The 11,885-nt window shown below is 54.0% G+C and overlaps 4 protein-coding genes across 4 annotated transcripts; 2 read left to right on the forward strand and 2 right to left on the reverse strand.

Moving 5' to 3' along the window:
* Positions 1 to 2,589: 2,589 nt before the first annotated feature.
* On the forward strand, positions 2,590 to 3,311 carry CkaCkLH20_09629 (uncharacterized protein; the record flags this gene model as incomplete). The annotated part of the gene is made up of 2 exons (XM_038892344.1): positions 2,590 to 2,714; positions 2,768 to 3,311. The coding sequence occupies 2 exons, from the start codon at positions 2,590 to 2,592 to the stop codon at positions 3,309 to 3,311; spliced, it is 669 nt and encodes a 222-aa protein (XP_038742227.1).
* A 2,965-nt stretch (positions 3,312 to 6,276) lies between these two features.
* Positions 6,277 to 7,430, forward strand: CkaCkLH20_09630 (aldehyde reductase; the record flags this gene model as incomplete). The annotated part of the gene is made up of 3 exons (XM_038892345.1): positions 6,277 to 6,535; positions 6,597 to 6,938; positions 7,000 to 7,430. 3 exons carry the CDS (start codon positions 6,277 to 6,279, stop codon positions 7,428 to 7,430), a joined length of 1,032 nt encoding a protein of 343 aa, XP_038742228.1.
* A 505-nt stretch (positions 7,431 to 7,935) lies between these two features.
* On the reverse strand, positions 7,936 to 8,456 carry CkaCkLH20_09631 (small secreted protein; the record flags this gene model as incomplete). The annotated part of the gene is made up of 2 exons (XM_038892346.1): positions 7,936 to 8,053; positions 8,137 to 8,456. The coding sequence occupies 2 exons, from the start codon at positions 8,454 to 8,456 to the stop codon at positions 7,936 to 7,938; spliced, it is 438 nt and encodes a 145-aa protein (XP_038742229.1).
* A 1,493-nt stretch (positions 8,457 to 9,949) lies between these two features.
* On the reverse strand, positions 9,950 to 11,164 carry CkaCkLH20_09632 (glycerate dehydrogenase; the record flags this gene model as incomplete). Its single annotated transcript, XM_038892347.1, has 3 exons — positions 9,950 to 10,666; positions 10,723 to 10,852; positions 10,908 to 11,164. The coding sequence occupies 3 exons, from the start codon at positions 11,162 to 11,164 to the stop codon at positions 9,950 to 9,952; spliced, it is 1,104 nt and encodes a 367-aa protein (XP_038742230.1).
* Positions 11,165 to 11,885: the final 721 nt, after the last annotated feature.

Below are 11,885 nucleotides of genomic sequence, written 5' to 3' on the forward strand. Positions count from 1 at the left end.
CTCTTACATCTTTGATTGCGGGGCTCGATCGAGAGATAACAGCCAGAGCAAAGGCGTAAATTGCAATGCTTGTAGTCTGAAGAGCCACCACGGCTACTCTCGGGGAGTCGAAGCCATGTTGAGATGCCAGAGTCCATAGTGTTGAGAGTCTGAAGGCATCAAGTATGGCAGATGCGAGAAGAATGAGCTCAAGGAGATGAGATATTGTCCGTTCAGTCGAATAACGAAGGAGGACCACCGCGCAAGTGAACTGAATTGCGCAAGCAGGCAGAGTGGTCTTTGCCTGCAGGCCACTAAGGCTTGCAGCTTGTGTGCAGTAGACAACAAGTGAGGCCAGGTGAACCGCCGCTATGCAGCCCAGAAGAGCCTGGACTCTTGTTAAACAGAATTGCTTCCATAGTGAGCTGAAGAGTGAGAGAACCTACTGCACGGTCTAGAGCGATGCACTGAGACAGCCTTCGGCTTGGAACTTTAACACGCGGTGTAGCAATGAGACGATGTAGAACATATCTGAACAGAAGCGCGATGATGGAAACAGTGCGGGGTAGAATGCATAGAATCGTGTCGCAAAACTCCAAAGACAGGAACACCGAGCCTTCAGACGTCGACGATATTGGCCAAGCCATCATTTCGATGTCTTTGATTCTGTGACATTGGCATACTGGGGACGATATCGGGGCCGGCAGAGCTAGACGGCTTCGGCAGCTTTGTGGCTGCTTCTAACTAGCAGTAAAAAGTACTGGCATTCTCCTTATCTCAGGTGGCGGTGAAGAATGTTGCGTTGAAAGCCAAACCTTCACGGACAGTTGATTGGGGGCCGGGACTTTTGAGGAACGCGCGCTGATCACCCCGTCTCAGAGCGGTAATCTCACGCGCCAAGACGGCACAGCAGAAGCAACCTGCCTATTCTTCCAGCTTTGGGGAATTTGACATACCTCAAATACCAATTACACATGGCCTCCACCTTTTAGCAGTATCTAGCCAATATCAGGCCATCATTCAATAGCTAATAAGCAGATAAGCATTCTCTTATGTGGAAGCTAAATAACACCCATCCTAAGGTAAGTTAATAACCTATTATTGGTACCGTTTTCACTATTAACACTCTGATTTGTCGTTCTTATTGTTATCATTGTTTCAATCGCTATTTTTATTATTATCACTGTTGTCTTCATTATCTGTCTTATTGTTGTTGATATCGTTCTCGACATCGTCGTCATCGTCGTCGCGCAGTATTCAGTCTATATTCCGCTTAAGAGGCAACCTACATGTGCGAAGCTCAAGATGCATAACACCATCCTCAAGACCCCGCGATAGAGTCAAGCGTTGAAGTTCCAATGGTGAAACTGCCTGACTTATCAAACTTCGGCAGGATCTTGCCGCGTTCAAGGGTATGCTGCTTTATCTCACGTCAGGCTTGAGCTTGTTCTGCTCTTGGCTGTAAATCAGTGTACTCTTTCGTCACACATGCCGCGGCTGCATCTCTTGGCGAATGCTAGGCATACAGCCTCTTGCCCAACGACTTAGATCAATGATAACTTGATAAACCAAAGTCCCAAACCAAGCACATTCAGTTTCCAGCAAAGTGATAGACTGTTTCCGGGCACAGCTGAGCGAAGAACGATGGGTTGTGGGTAGAGGGGTTCAGAGCCAGCTAATCACCTTGCTGAAGCAGGATTTGCTGCACCTGCCTAATCAAGTGTGTTGATCTCGACTAATTCGGCGAGTCTTTGTTGGTGGCTGTTATGGAATTCATGTGTTGGAGGCGGAACAGCTCTAACCCCGCCCAACGAGCATTACGCTACTGTCTGAATTTGCGGCACAGAGCCCCTTCACATACTCTCGTTGGTCTCGGTTAGCTCGACGATGCCGCGCGGGTATGGGTTGCATGCAGAAACCTCTGGGGTTGAAACTTGGTTTGGGCTCAGCTTTCAGTTCCGGTCTATCAACAGCTGATGGAGAGATTCAGAGAGCAAGAGATGACATTGTAGTCCTCGGTCCTGAAGCATTTGGTCCTTTGGTTCTCATTGGCTGATAAGCTATTCCCAAATTGAAGGGGAATGTCCACGCTTCTGTGATATTACGGCATGTAAGTCAGTTTTGGGGAAAAGAGTATCGCAACACGCAGAATCCGGGTTACGGAGTTGTTTCTGAAGAGTCGATCTCTTGACTGAGATAGGGACTTTTGGTTCCAGGAGTTGCAGTAGTGTACCAATGCACGAGGGAAGGTCAAGGTTTCGTCATGAATAGGAACTCGAAAGACGAAATTCCCTGTCATTTTGTGCTTCCATATGGAAGTGGCAACTTGAGTGTACCTTCTGTGACAATGATAAGAAAGATTCACTAACATTTTATAACCACTCATAACCTCATGGTTTACTATGGACATTTCGAGGACGACTGCTTCCATAGGAAACAGAAATTCTTGAACCACATATAAATAACCCATTGTGATCCCGAGGATAGATGATGGAAACACAATCTCAACATCACACTCTTCACCCCTCAAACCTCACTTACATCTCTTTCACAAAGACTCATTCATACATCAACTTTTCATAACATCAAATCAAAATCACATCGTTCAATATGGCCGCTGCCGCTGTTGATACCACCTCCCTCTACCAGACCTACCAGGCTCTGCCTCACTTGCACGAAGCTGCTCAGACCTACGAACAAAGGTCACCTCAGGCCATCGTCGAGGAAAAGATGATGTAAGCTACCTTGCAAGAACTGTCCATCCGCTCATTCTGACACCACATCTCAGGAACCTCTTCCTCAAGCACGAAGTCTACAATGAGCTGGCCGTTATCCTCATCCACCGCCACTTCGACATGGCAGAGAACGAGAAGCTCGTCGAGTTCGGCTCCGTCGCCTCTCCCTGGGACTTCCCCGTCGAGCGACCCGACGGCTCGTTCTACGGCGGCGTCGTGAAGCCCCGCAGCTGGATCTTCAAGGCCGGCCAGATGATCCCGTACGAGTACGGCTTCAACGAGCACGGTGCCCCGGCCGTTTACGGCGACATGCCCAACAAGCCCGCATTCTACGCCGAATTCGACGCGCTACTCCAGGAAGAGGGCCTGGCTGATCTGCTTGGCCTCACGCTCTTGACCGAGCGCAAGCAGCCCGGTGTCATCAAGCTCGAAAAGACGTTTGGCCGGTCCAACGTCATGTTCACCGTGCCTGAGGAGTCTCTCAAGGCGGCCAAGAAGGATCCTGTTGTTGCTTCGTGGGAGTTCAGTCCCGAGGAGGGTATCGTGGGCCAGAAGAAGAGGCTTGCTTGCATTGGATGCAACATCTGTGCTGTTTAGACGTTGCTGGTGTTTATTTTCGTATTTGTGTGGCCGTACTCCTCAAATATGATTTGGGCGATGGGATCTTGCAATTCTCTAGGCAGCGCGCTGGGCAGTCTGCTTAGAGTCTTTCAATAGTTGCGCAAGTGACGTTGTAAGTTTCGAAGCGTTACGTGCACCTACTAGGCCGATCCAATCACATTCGTTATCTTAAGTAAATCATTCTTCGGTTCGCAGAATACTTCTGTAATCTGAAGACATCGGTGATTCGTTGGGTTGGAATATGTTGTCTTCTCAATCTCCTTTGGTGGTTAGTCAAGTTCGTCGTGGACGCTGGAGTTCTAACATTTTGGATCACGGCGGCGGTTTTGGCGCCTATTTCCTACCCTTTGACGCTCTTATCGACACGCCTTCCCTGTTGCACTTGCGGCAAGAACGTTGACTCTACCTGCTGCCTTACGACACCACAAAACAAGCCTTCCTTCGCATGTTGCAAGGTGACAACATCGCTCCAACACCTCCTGGAGGTCCCGATACCCCGTTGCCGCTAGATTATCTTGAGAAGTCTTTCTCCACGATCGCCGTCAATGGCCGGTCATGTTGGTTTGCGAGACGTACTTTGGACCTGGCGAACAGCTTTCTGCTTCCAGGCGGAGCTATGGGGACCGTATTCGAGTCTATCAACGGAGACGAAAGCGTGGGATGCATGCTCTTTTGTCACACGTATCGCCCAAGAGGCCCTGTCGGCTCGATGATAATTCTCGGTCTTCTGCAGCCGAAAGCGTCTATCAACAACCCGACACACTTTTTGTCTCTTGCTGGAGGGAGGTTATTCCTAACGCGATGTGAGTCATGACTTCATATGCCGCGATCTTGAGCCACACAGGAATTCTAACAATTGATCGCAGGGAGCGGAGAGTCTGACCGTTTTAATCGTGCGTACTCATGCATATGTAGCAATAACCTCGCACTTAGACCGGCACCCCAGGATGGAATCAAGTTGACTGCCCAAGAACACGGCGAGAGCGATCTTCCAAGTCGGTTGATGGACCTCGGTGAGGAATGGAATCCCAACCTCAGCAAGATTTCACAAATCAGGAAGAAGCTCCGATCAACAATAGTCAAGGTCTTGGCCACCTCATCAATACGTTCTGTTCAACCCATTCAATACATGGCACTCAGCCACCACTGGGGGAAAGCAGAGGGCACAAAACTGACAAGAGAGACCGAAAGGTCCTTTCAAGACGGTAAACCGTTCTTGGTAATATCTCAAACATACCAAGACGCCATGGTAGTAGCCCGCCGACTCGGTTACAGGTATCTCTGGATCGACGCCTTGTGCATTGTCCAAGGCGATGACGAGGACTGGCTGAAGGAATCCGCCCGGATGGCATCCGTCTATCACAACGCATCCTGTACCGTCGCGGCCCATACCGCCAAAGACAGCGAAACCGGGTTGAAACCGGGTTCCTCGACGCGGCGCTGCAGCCAGTACCAACCATCCAAATAAGATCCAAAGACAGCGAGGGCCGCTATATCTCCAATTTAACCCTAGCGAGCAACTTTCAAGATCAGGTCTCTAAGAGTTTCCTGACGCAAAGGGGCTGGATCTTTCAGGAGAGAATCCTCTCGCCGCGGATTCTCCACTTCGTCCGCCACCACATCTTCTTCGAAGACAACCCAGGATCCGAGCTGACGATCTGCGCGGCTCCGGTGCACCTATTCTGAGCTCGTGGGCGGACAACAAGTGGGACGTACACGACTCGTTCCGTGGCTCGCCGTATTGGTACTCACTGGTCGAGAAATTCAGCTCCTGCTCGCTCACGCATGATGCGGACCGATTACTTGCGATCGCGGGCCTCGCCAAAGACTTTTCTGAGCGGAACAAGGCGGGAAGGTACATGTTCGGCCTGTGGGAGAAGTCATTGCACCTGGGTCTGCTTTGGATCGACATTGAACATGCGCGGTACGACTTCTCGAGCAAGGCGAGTCTTGGTGCTAAGGTGCCCCCTTCGTAGTCGTGGGCTCATTGGAAGGGTCGGATCAGCTATGCGCAGAACTTGTCAGACTCATTCATGAAATCTGCCATCGAGTTCCGCGGTAACGAGCAAGGGATTCAACGTTCGCACAGTGACTTTCTCGGGCTCGTTGATGATGCGCAGGGCCAAACCGTCACATTGGAGGGAATGGTGGTGGAGCTACTGTAAGTCAGAGCGATGACGAACTTGGAGCCGGTCGGCTCGCCCTACTTTGATCCTCCCATGGCCGGCATGTACAGTCTAAAAGCATCAACGGGGTCTCTCGGAACATGGGTCGCTCTCGACGGAAGAGAGGTTGGGGTCCACTACTTCCCAAAGTTGTGGTGTCTTCTTGTGAGCCGCTACTCGATGATTGAAAACGACCCCGCGTATCGTGGAGCCGTACAGCACTATTTTCTGCTTCTGAACGAGGTTTACAAGCAGCCGGGAAAGTACTTACGGGTCGGAGTTGGAGTTACCATGGCAGACATTTGGACTGAGAAGAAGTCTCTAACCATACTGTGATGAGACATAGCACGATTCTCAAGCAGAAACGCATGGGTCCAGACAACCTGACTACTCGCCTGGGCTCTGAACAAATCCGTAAGTACGTTACTTATTGATTCAGTTGAATGTTAGCACATCTAATGAGTCACAAGTTATATGCAAGTCGCTGACAGTGGGGTCGAAATAGAGTTGGTTTGATTTCGTGCGGAGTTAGACAAAAGCCGGGGAAGCGTCAGCACGCAACCACGGCACGTCTAACCGATCTGTGGAGTTGTATGACTTCACCATTCCCCAAATCATAACCAGATGTGGCTCGCTTCGATATGTCCCGAAGGGTTAAGTCGATGCGTCGTCTCAGGACAATTCTCATGACGATATAAGCCCATCCACAGCTCATCAACCTCGATGCCTCGTTCAACTTACAGACAACTCTTCGTTGACAACATCAATCTTGTACAATGACTATCCCCGGCATCCCGAACCCCGCCGTACCCTACGGCAGCATAGTCGTCATTTCCGGCGCCAGCGGTTTCATCGGCTCTCACGTCGCGGACCAGGCCCTAGCAGCCGGCTACAAAGTCCGCGGCACCACGCGAGACGTCCAGAAGAACCAATGGATCGTAGACCTGTTTACCGAGAAATATGGCAAAGGAACTTTCGAGCTGCTCGCGGTGCCCGACATGGAAGCCGAGAGGGCCTTTGATAATGCGGTCGACGGTGAGACCCCGCAACATTACTTACTTACATCCTTTGAAGCCAACTGCTGAACATTTAATAGGAGCACTCGGCTTTATCCACGTCGCCAACGACATGACAGGCTCCAGAGACCCCGCGGTCGCCATCCCCAGAGCGGTAAACGGCGCGCTGAACGCCCTCAAGTCGTCGGCTAAAGCAGGCCTGAAGCGCTTCGTCTTCACCTCGTCATCCTTCGCGGTAACGCAGCCGAAGCCCGGAAAAGTCTTCACCCTCACCGAGGACAGCTTCAACGTCGAGGCCGTCGAGCGCTGCAAGCAGCCCGGCGCGGACGGCGAGACGGTCTACTCGGCGAGCAAAGTAGAAGCCGAGTGGGCGATTTCGAAATGGGTCGAGGAGAACAAGCCCTCCTTGGTGGTGAACACAGGTAAGCAACCCAACACTCGAAAGTGCACTTTCTGGAGAGTTTCTAACCGGCCCGCAAAAAGTCCAACCCAACGCCAACATCGGCCCGTTGATCAACGCCGCGAAGCAGGGCTACCCGACCTCGGCGCGCTGGGTCAAGAAGCTCTGGGACCACGACTACGACTCGCTCCGGGGCACGCCGCCGCAGCACTACATCAACGTGCAGGACGACGCGCGGCTGCACCTCGTCGGGCTCGCGCACCCGGGGGTCCGGGGCGAGCGCATCTTCGCCATCGCGGCGCCGGTGAACCTCCGCGGCATCGTCGAGATTTTGCGCAAGTCGTTCCCGCAGAAGAAGTGGGAGGATTTTCCGGACGGGGGGGAGGAGGATAGGGCGGTGTACGTGCCGAGTAAGAGGGCGGAGGAGTTGTTGAGGGAGGCGTATGGGCACGGGTTTGTCGGGTTGGAGGAGAGTGTTAGGGGGAACGCGGCTGATTTGGCTGCCGGGGCGTGAGTAACTCGTGTGTAATAGGATGGGACTATATTCAGAGCATCAAGATGTTCTCGTTCTCTCTGGAGTTTGGCAGGATACGAGTTGCCTATGAAGTAACTAGTTGTGTGATGTTAAGTGTTGATGGATGGATCTGCGAGGCAAACAGCAGGTTTTAGACGCGAATCAGAACCGGCAACGTCAGAATGCCTGCTCGTTCAGGAAGGGGAGGAGATATCACCTTACATCACGCCCTTATATAACAAGAACTTCAGCTTCTGAGGATCTCTGAACTTCAAGCCTATACCCAAGTCCGCGCTGGCTCTCAAGGCATCCCTCAAGAAACATTCACGGTCTGAGTAGGCGCACTGAAAACAGAGCTTCGCCATGGAATGTTTCTTTTGTTTTTGTACAATGCTTTTGTTATATATACACGAACATATGTGTAACCTGCCTCATCAGAGGACCGTCGACTCTGTCATCACGTCAACTGCCCTCCACCACTGCAGCCGTCTGATCAAAGACAGGCCTATTTGCAGCTGTCGCTGCCGGGAACGAAAGTGCCGTCCGAGTTCTCGCAGCCGCACTCGCCGGTGTTGGGGTCCTTGATACACCCAGCGCCCTCGCCGGAAGAAGTACCCTCGCCGCTATTTCACACACAACCCGTCAGCATTCACCACTTACAAGACCACTCACTCAATCCCTCAACTCCAGACGTAGGATAACTCACCTCCAGAAGAAAGTCCAGCAGTCGGCATCCGTCGTCATCTGGGCCTGGGTAGGCGGGTCGCAGGTGTAGGCGGAGCAGGTGCCGTAGGGGTAGCCGTTGTTGCCGTCGTACTGGTGGTCCGTCTCGAAGACGGCGAAGGTCTGGGTCTTGGAGGTGCGCGTGTTGTGCGAGCACTCGGCGGCCTGGATGGCCTTGGAGACCTTTGTCGCGCTGCAGTTGTACACGGACGGGCACGCGCCCTTGGTGTTGGAGGTGGCCGGGTCCAGGGTGGCGGCCACCAGGGCCGGGGCGGCGAGGAGGAGGGACTTGAGGAGCTGCATTGTTGGGGAAGCGAGTGTGGTTGGTGAAGGAGTGTGTGTGGTGTGGTTTGTTTGAAAGACGATGGCTGAAGGAGGATATGTATAAACAGATCAAGTCCTCGGCCGGTCTTATATGATTCCCGATCCCCAAGGACGTTTCTCCCTTTCTTCCATTCCCGTCCGACTCCTGTTCCCGCAAGCGTCGACATGTAAATTGGCCCCCGGGACCCGCCGCGTTTCGAACAGATTCCCGTGTAGGGCCATTACGAGATTTTCGGGACACCCGTCCGGCACGTCCATCCCGGCCGGCCGGGAAACATCCTTACCCCCCGCCGCGGTCTGGACCACTGCAGCCACATCCAACGCGTTCGTTCTGTGTTTATGTGAGTGAAGTCATTGCGGTTGCTTGTGTTTCCCATCTCCTGACTTTTGACAAAACCCCACAGTCTTGATTTCCCATGGTGGATCCCCGCCGGCAGTGCCTTGGCGGCTGTGTGAGTTGTGTGACGAGGTTTTTTATCTTCCGAGACAAATCGAAACAATCACTTTGTGGGCGAATCACCCGACGAGAGAGGTTCAGCTGGTTTCTCATAAGTTTGCCGCGTCTTGAAATACGTCCGCAGCCGCTGCACGGCACACGAGTTCATCCAATGGCCGGGCCATTTTTCATGCAGCAACACACCCCAGCAGCCCTGTTCAGGGGGGAGATTAAAGGCGATCAGTGGGGTCTCCCGCTCCCCCTCAATCACACTCCAAGACGAGTGACATCGGGGACTTTGGGATCGAATGGCAGGTTGAGTGGGTGCTGACGACGCTTTTTTTTGGGGTGTCAATTTGATGACAGTGCCGTGATGTGTCTTGTCGAGTTCATTTGAGAGCGGGAAGAAAGGAAAGAAAGGCGTCGGGATGGCGTCCTGTCGTGGAACGGTAGTAGGCGGCTACGTCGCGAAATCCATGAGAAAGACGCGAGAACCGTTCGGATTCCGCCAGTGACGATGCTGGCATGCGTTGGCCATGCGTTTCTTCCAACAACAGGAGCACTCGAATCCAGTAGGATGTGTGAATTCAGACTCCTCTCAGCTGAAAGATCGAGTAAAACGTCTGCAGGGTCGGCTCGTTAACCGCCTCATCTTGGCACGGCAGCTAGGGAATCGTGATTGAGCCAATTGAATGGCCCACGGCAGTCGAAACGCCATCGGACATTTTCGTGACGCCAAGCGCGGGGTGTTGCAGCCTGCGGAGAATTCACTTCGGGGTACTCGGTGAAAGACTGCGAAGTCGTGATCGAATGTTCGTCTTCTTCGGTCTATGGAGCATAAGCCTCTCGCCATCCTCTATACCGCAGCTTTATTTTCTACCGCAATTCACACCTCGCTTCCTCTCCCAGTGTTCGAAGTCATGGCCGAAACCTCCATCTCTCAAGTCTGTTAACCATAACCCTCTATCCGTCCTCTGACATCGCAGCCTTTCACTCTGCCGGAGGCAACCGCACTTCTCGCCCTCCTACACCCCCATCACCTCATATCAAGCACGACATTGCCCCCCTTCTCCCCCCTCACGAACCCCCTCACATTCTCCCCCACGACCCTCCGGATATTCACCCGCGTCTGGTCCGCGCACCACGCAAGATGCGGCGTCAACGTCAAATTCACCCCCCGCGCCTCCTCCCCGAGCAACACGCTATCCTCCCCGCTCCCCGCCGGCTCGACCTCATACACGTCCGTCGCCGCCCCGTACAACCTCCGCTCCCGCAGCGCCGCGAGCAGCGCCCTCTCGTCCACCGTCCCGCCCCGCCCGACGTTAATCACGACGGCGTCGGAGCGCATCGTCGACAGCTCCTCCGCCCCGATCAGGTTCTTCGTCTCGGGCGTCAGCGGGACGACGAGGAAGAGCGTGGTCGCGCGGCGGAGGACTTCGTCGAAGGGCGTTCTCGCTTTCGCGTGTGCGGCTGTCGTGCCGTTGGTCAGAGGCGTGGAAGAGGGGGCGGTCTTCCTCGCGGCCACGAGGACCTGCATGCCCAGCGCCTCGCACATCTGCGCGATGCGCTGCCCGATGGGGCCGTACCCGATCATGCCGACGATCTCGTTGCCGCAGGTGCGCGGGGGCCGGCCGTCGGCGTCGAGGAGGAGGGAGGACATGCTTCCCGTCGTCCGCCAGGGGTTCGCGCGGGAGGGGGTGTGGTCCATCATTGTGTTGTGGAGCGTGACGAGGCGGCGGCGGGTTGAGAAGTACTGTCGAGTTGTTAGCATTTCGTGATTATTATGATGATGATGTTTGAGGTGCTCACGAAACCGAGGGCGTGCTCGGAGACCGCCTCGACCGTCGCGTTGGGCGAGTACATCACCGTGATGCCTCGCCTCCTGCACTCTTCCAGGTCAATGTGGTTGGTCCCCGTCGTCTCCGTGATGATGCATTTCCTGTACGTGCGTGAGACGGCTTAGTCTTCATGATATTTGCCGGGGGTCCACTTACAAGTAGGGCGCCTCGCCGAGGGTGTCGGCGTTGATGGGCACCGTCGTGGTGATGAGGATACTCGCAGGCCGGACCCTCGCCGCCGCGACGGCGGATTCCGACGGGCGCGTGTACTCGTACCCGATGACCTCGTGCGAGAGGGCGCCAGTGTCGATTTCGGGGACGGCGACGTGGATCGTCTCGAGCTTGACGATTACGTGGTGCGTTGGGGAGGGGAGGTTGGCGGGGTGTTCTATCTCCGTTGCGGGGTCGGCCATCTTGGAGGGAGCGATGTCGATGGTCGCACTTTTGTGTAGATTTGGTGAGGGTTACTTGAAGATGCAGGGTTGTAAGTGAGATCGTAGGTAGACTGGGTGAGGTTGAGATTTGGAGTTGAACCGAGGTTCTTGGGATGGAGAAGGTGCCCGGTTTCTGTGGTGTGGGGAAGAGAGAAAACACCAAACTTTCAACGTCAAAAACCGTCCAGGTACTGACTGCACTTGAATCAAATCTCTGATCTCTTACCTAGCGAGGAGATCAACGAGGAGCTTGAAATTTATATCCCAAGCACGCAAGATCTCACCAATCTCACCACCGATATCACAATCTACCCACGCCGCTCCCTATCAACTCGTTAGCGCCCGCGGGGGGACGAGATCGGCCAACCACATCATGCACGTCGTCCACCATAGGGCGCGGAGTGGATGCGCCCCTTTGACATCTCGTCGAGGTCGGAATAAGTATCCCGCGAGAAGGATCCCGAACCGATGGCGTAGGTGTGGATTCGTGGTGGAATCAGTGAGATGTTAGCTCGACTTGTCAGATGTCACCCGCGGCCGCCGCCGCCAAGACGCGCCTCAAATCTTGACATCTCGCCCTTCGCGGGGTCTCAGGTGCGGCCCCGGACGCAGGGCGTTCATGTGTTCTTATTCAGCGGGGGTCGTTCCGCACTCGCGGAAATGCCCTGCTAAGGGAAGATGCGCAGGTGATGATGGTATC

Source organism: Colletotrichum karsti, assembly GCF_011947395.1.
Source record: "Colletotrichum karsti strain CkLH20 chromosome Unknown Scaffold35, whole genome shotgun sequence".
NCBI classification, from domain to species: domain Eukaryota; kingdom Fungi; phylum Ascomycota; class Sordariomycetes; order Glomerellales; family Glomerellaceae; genus Colletotrichum; species Colletotrichum karsti.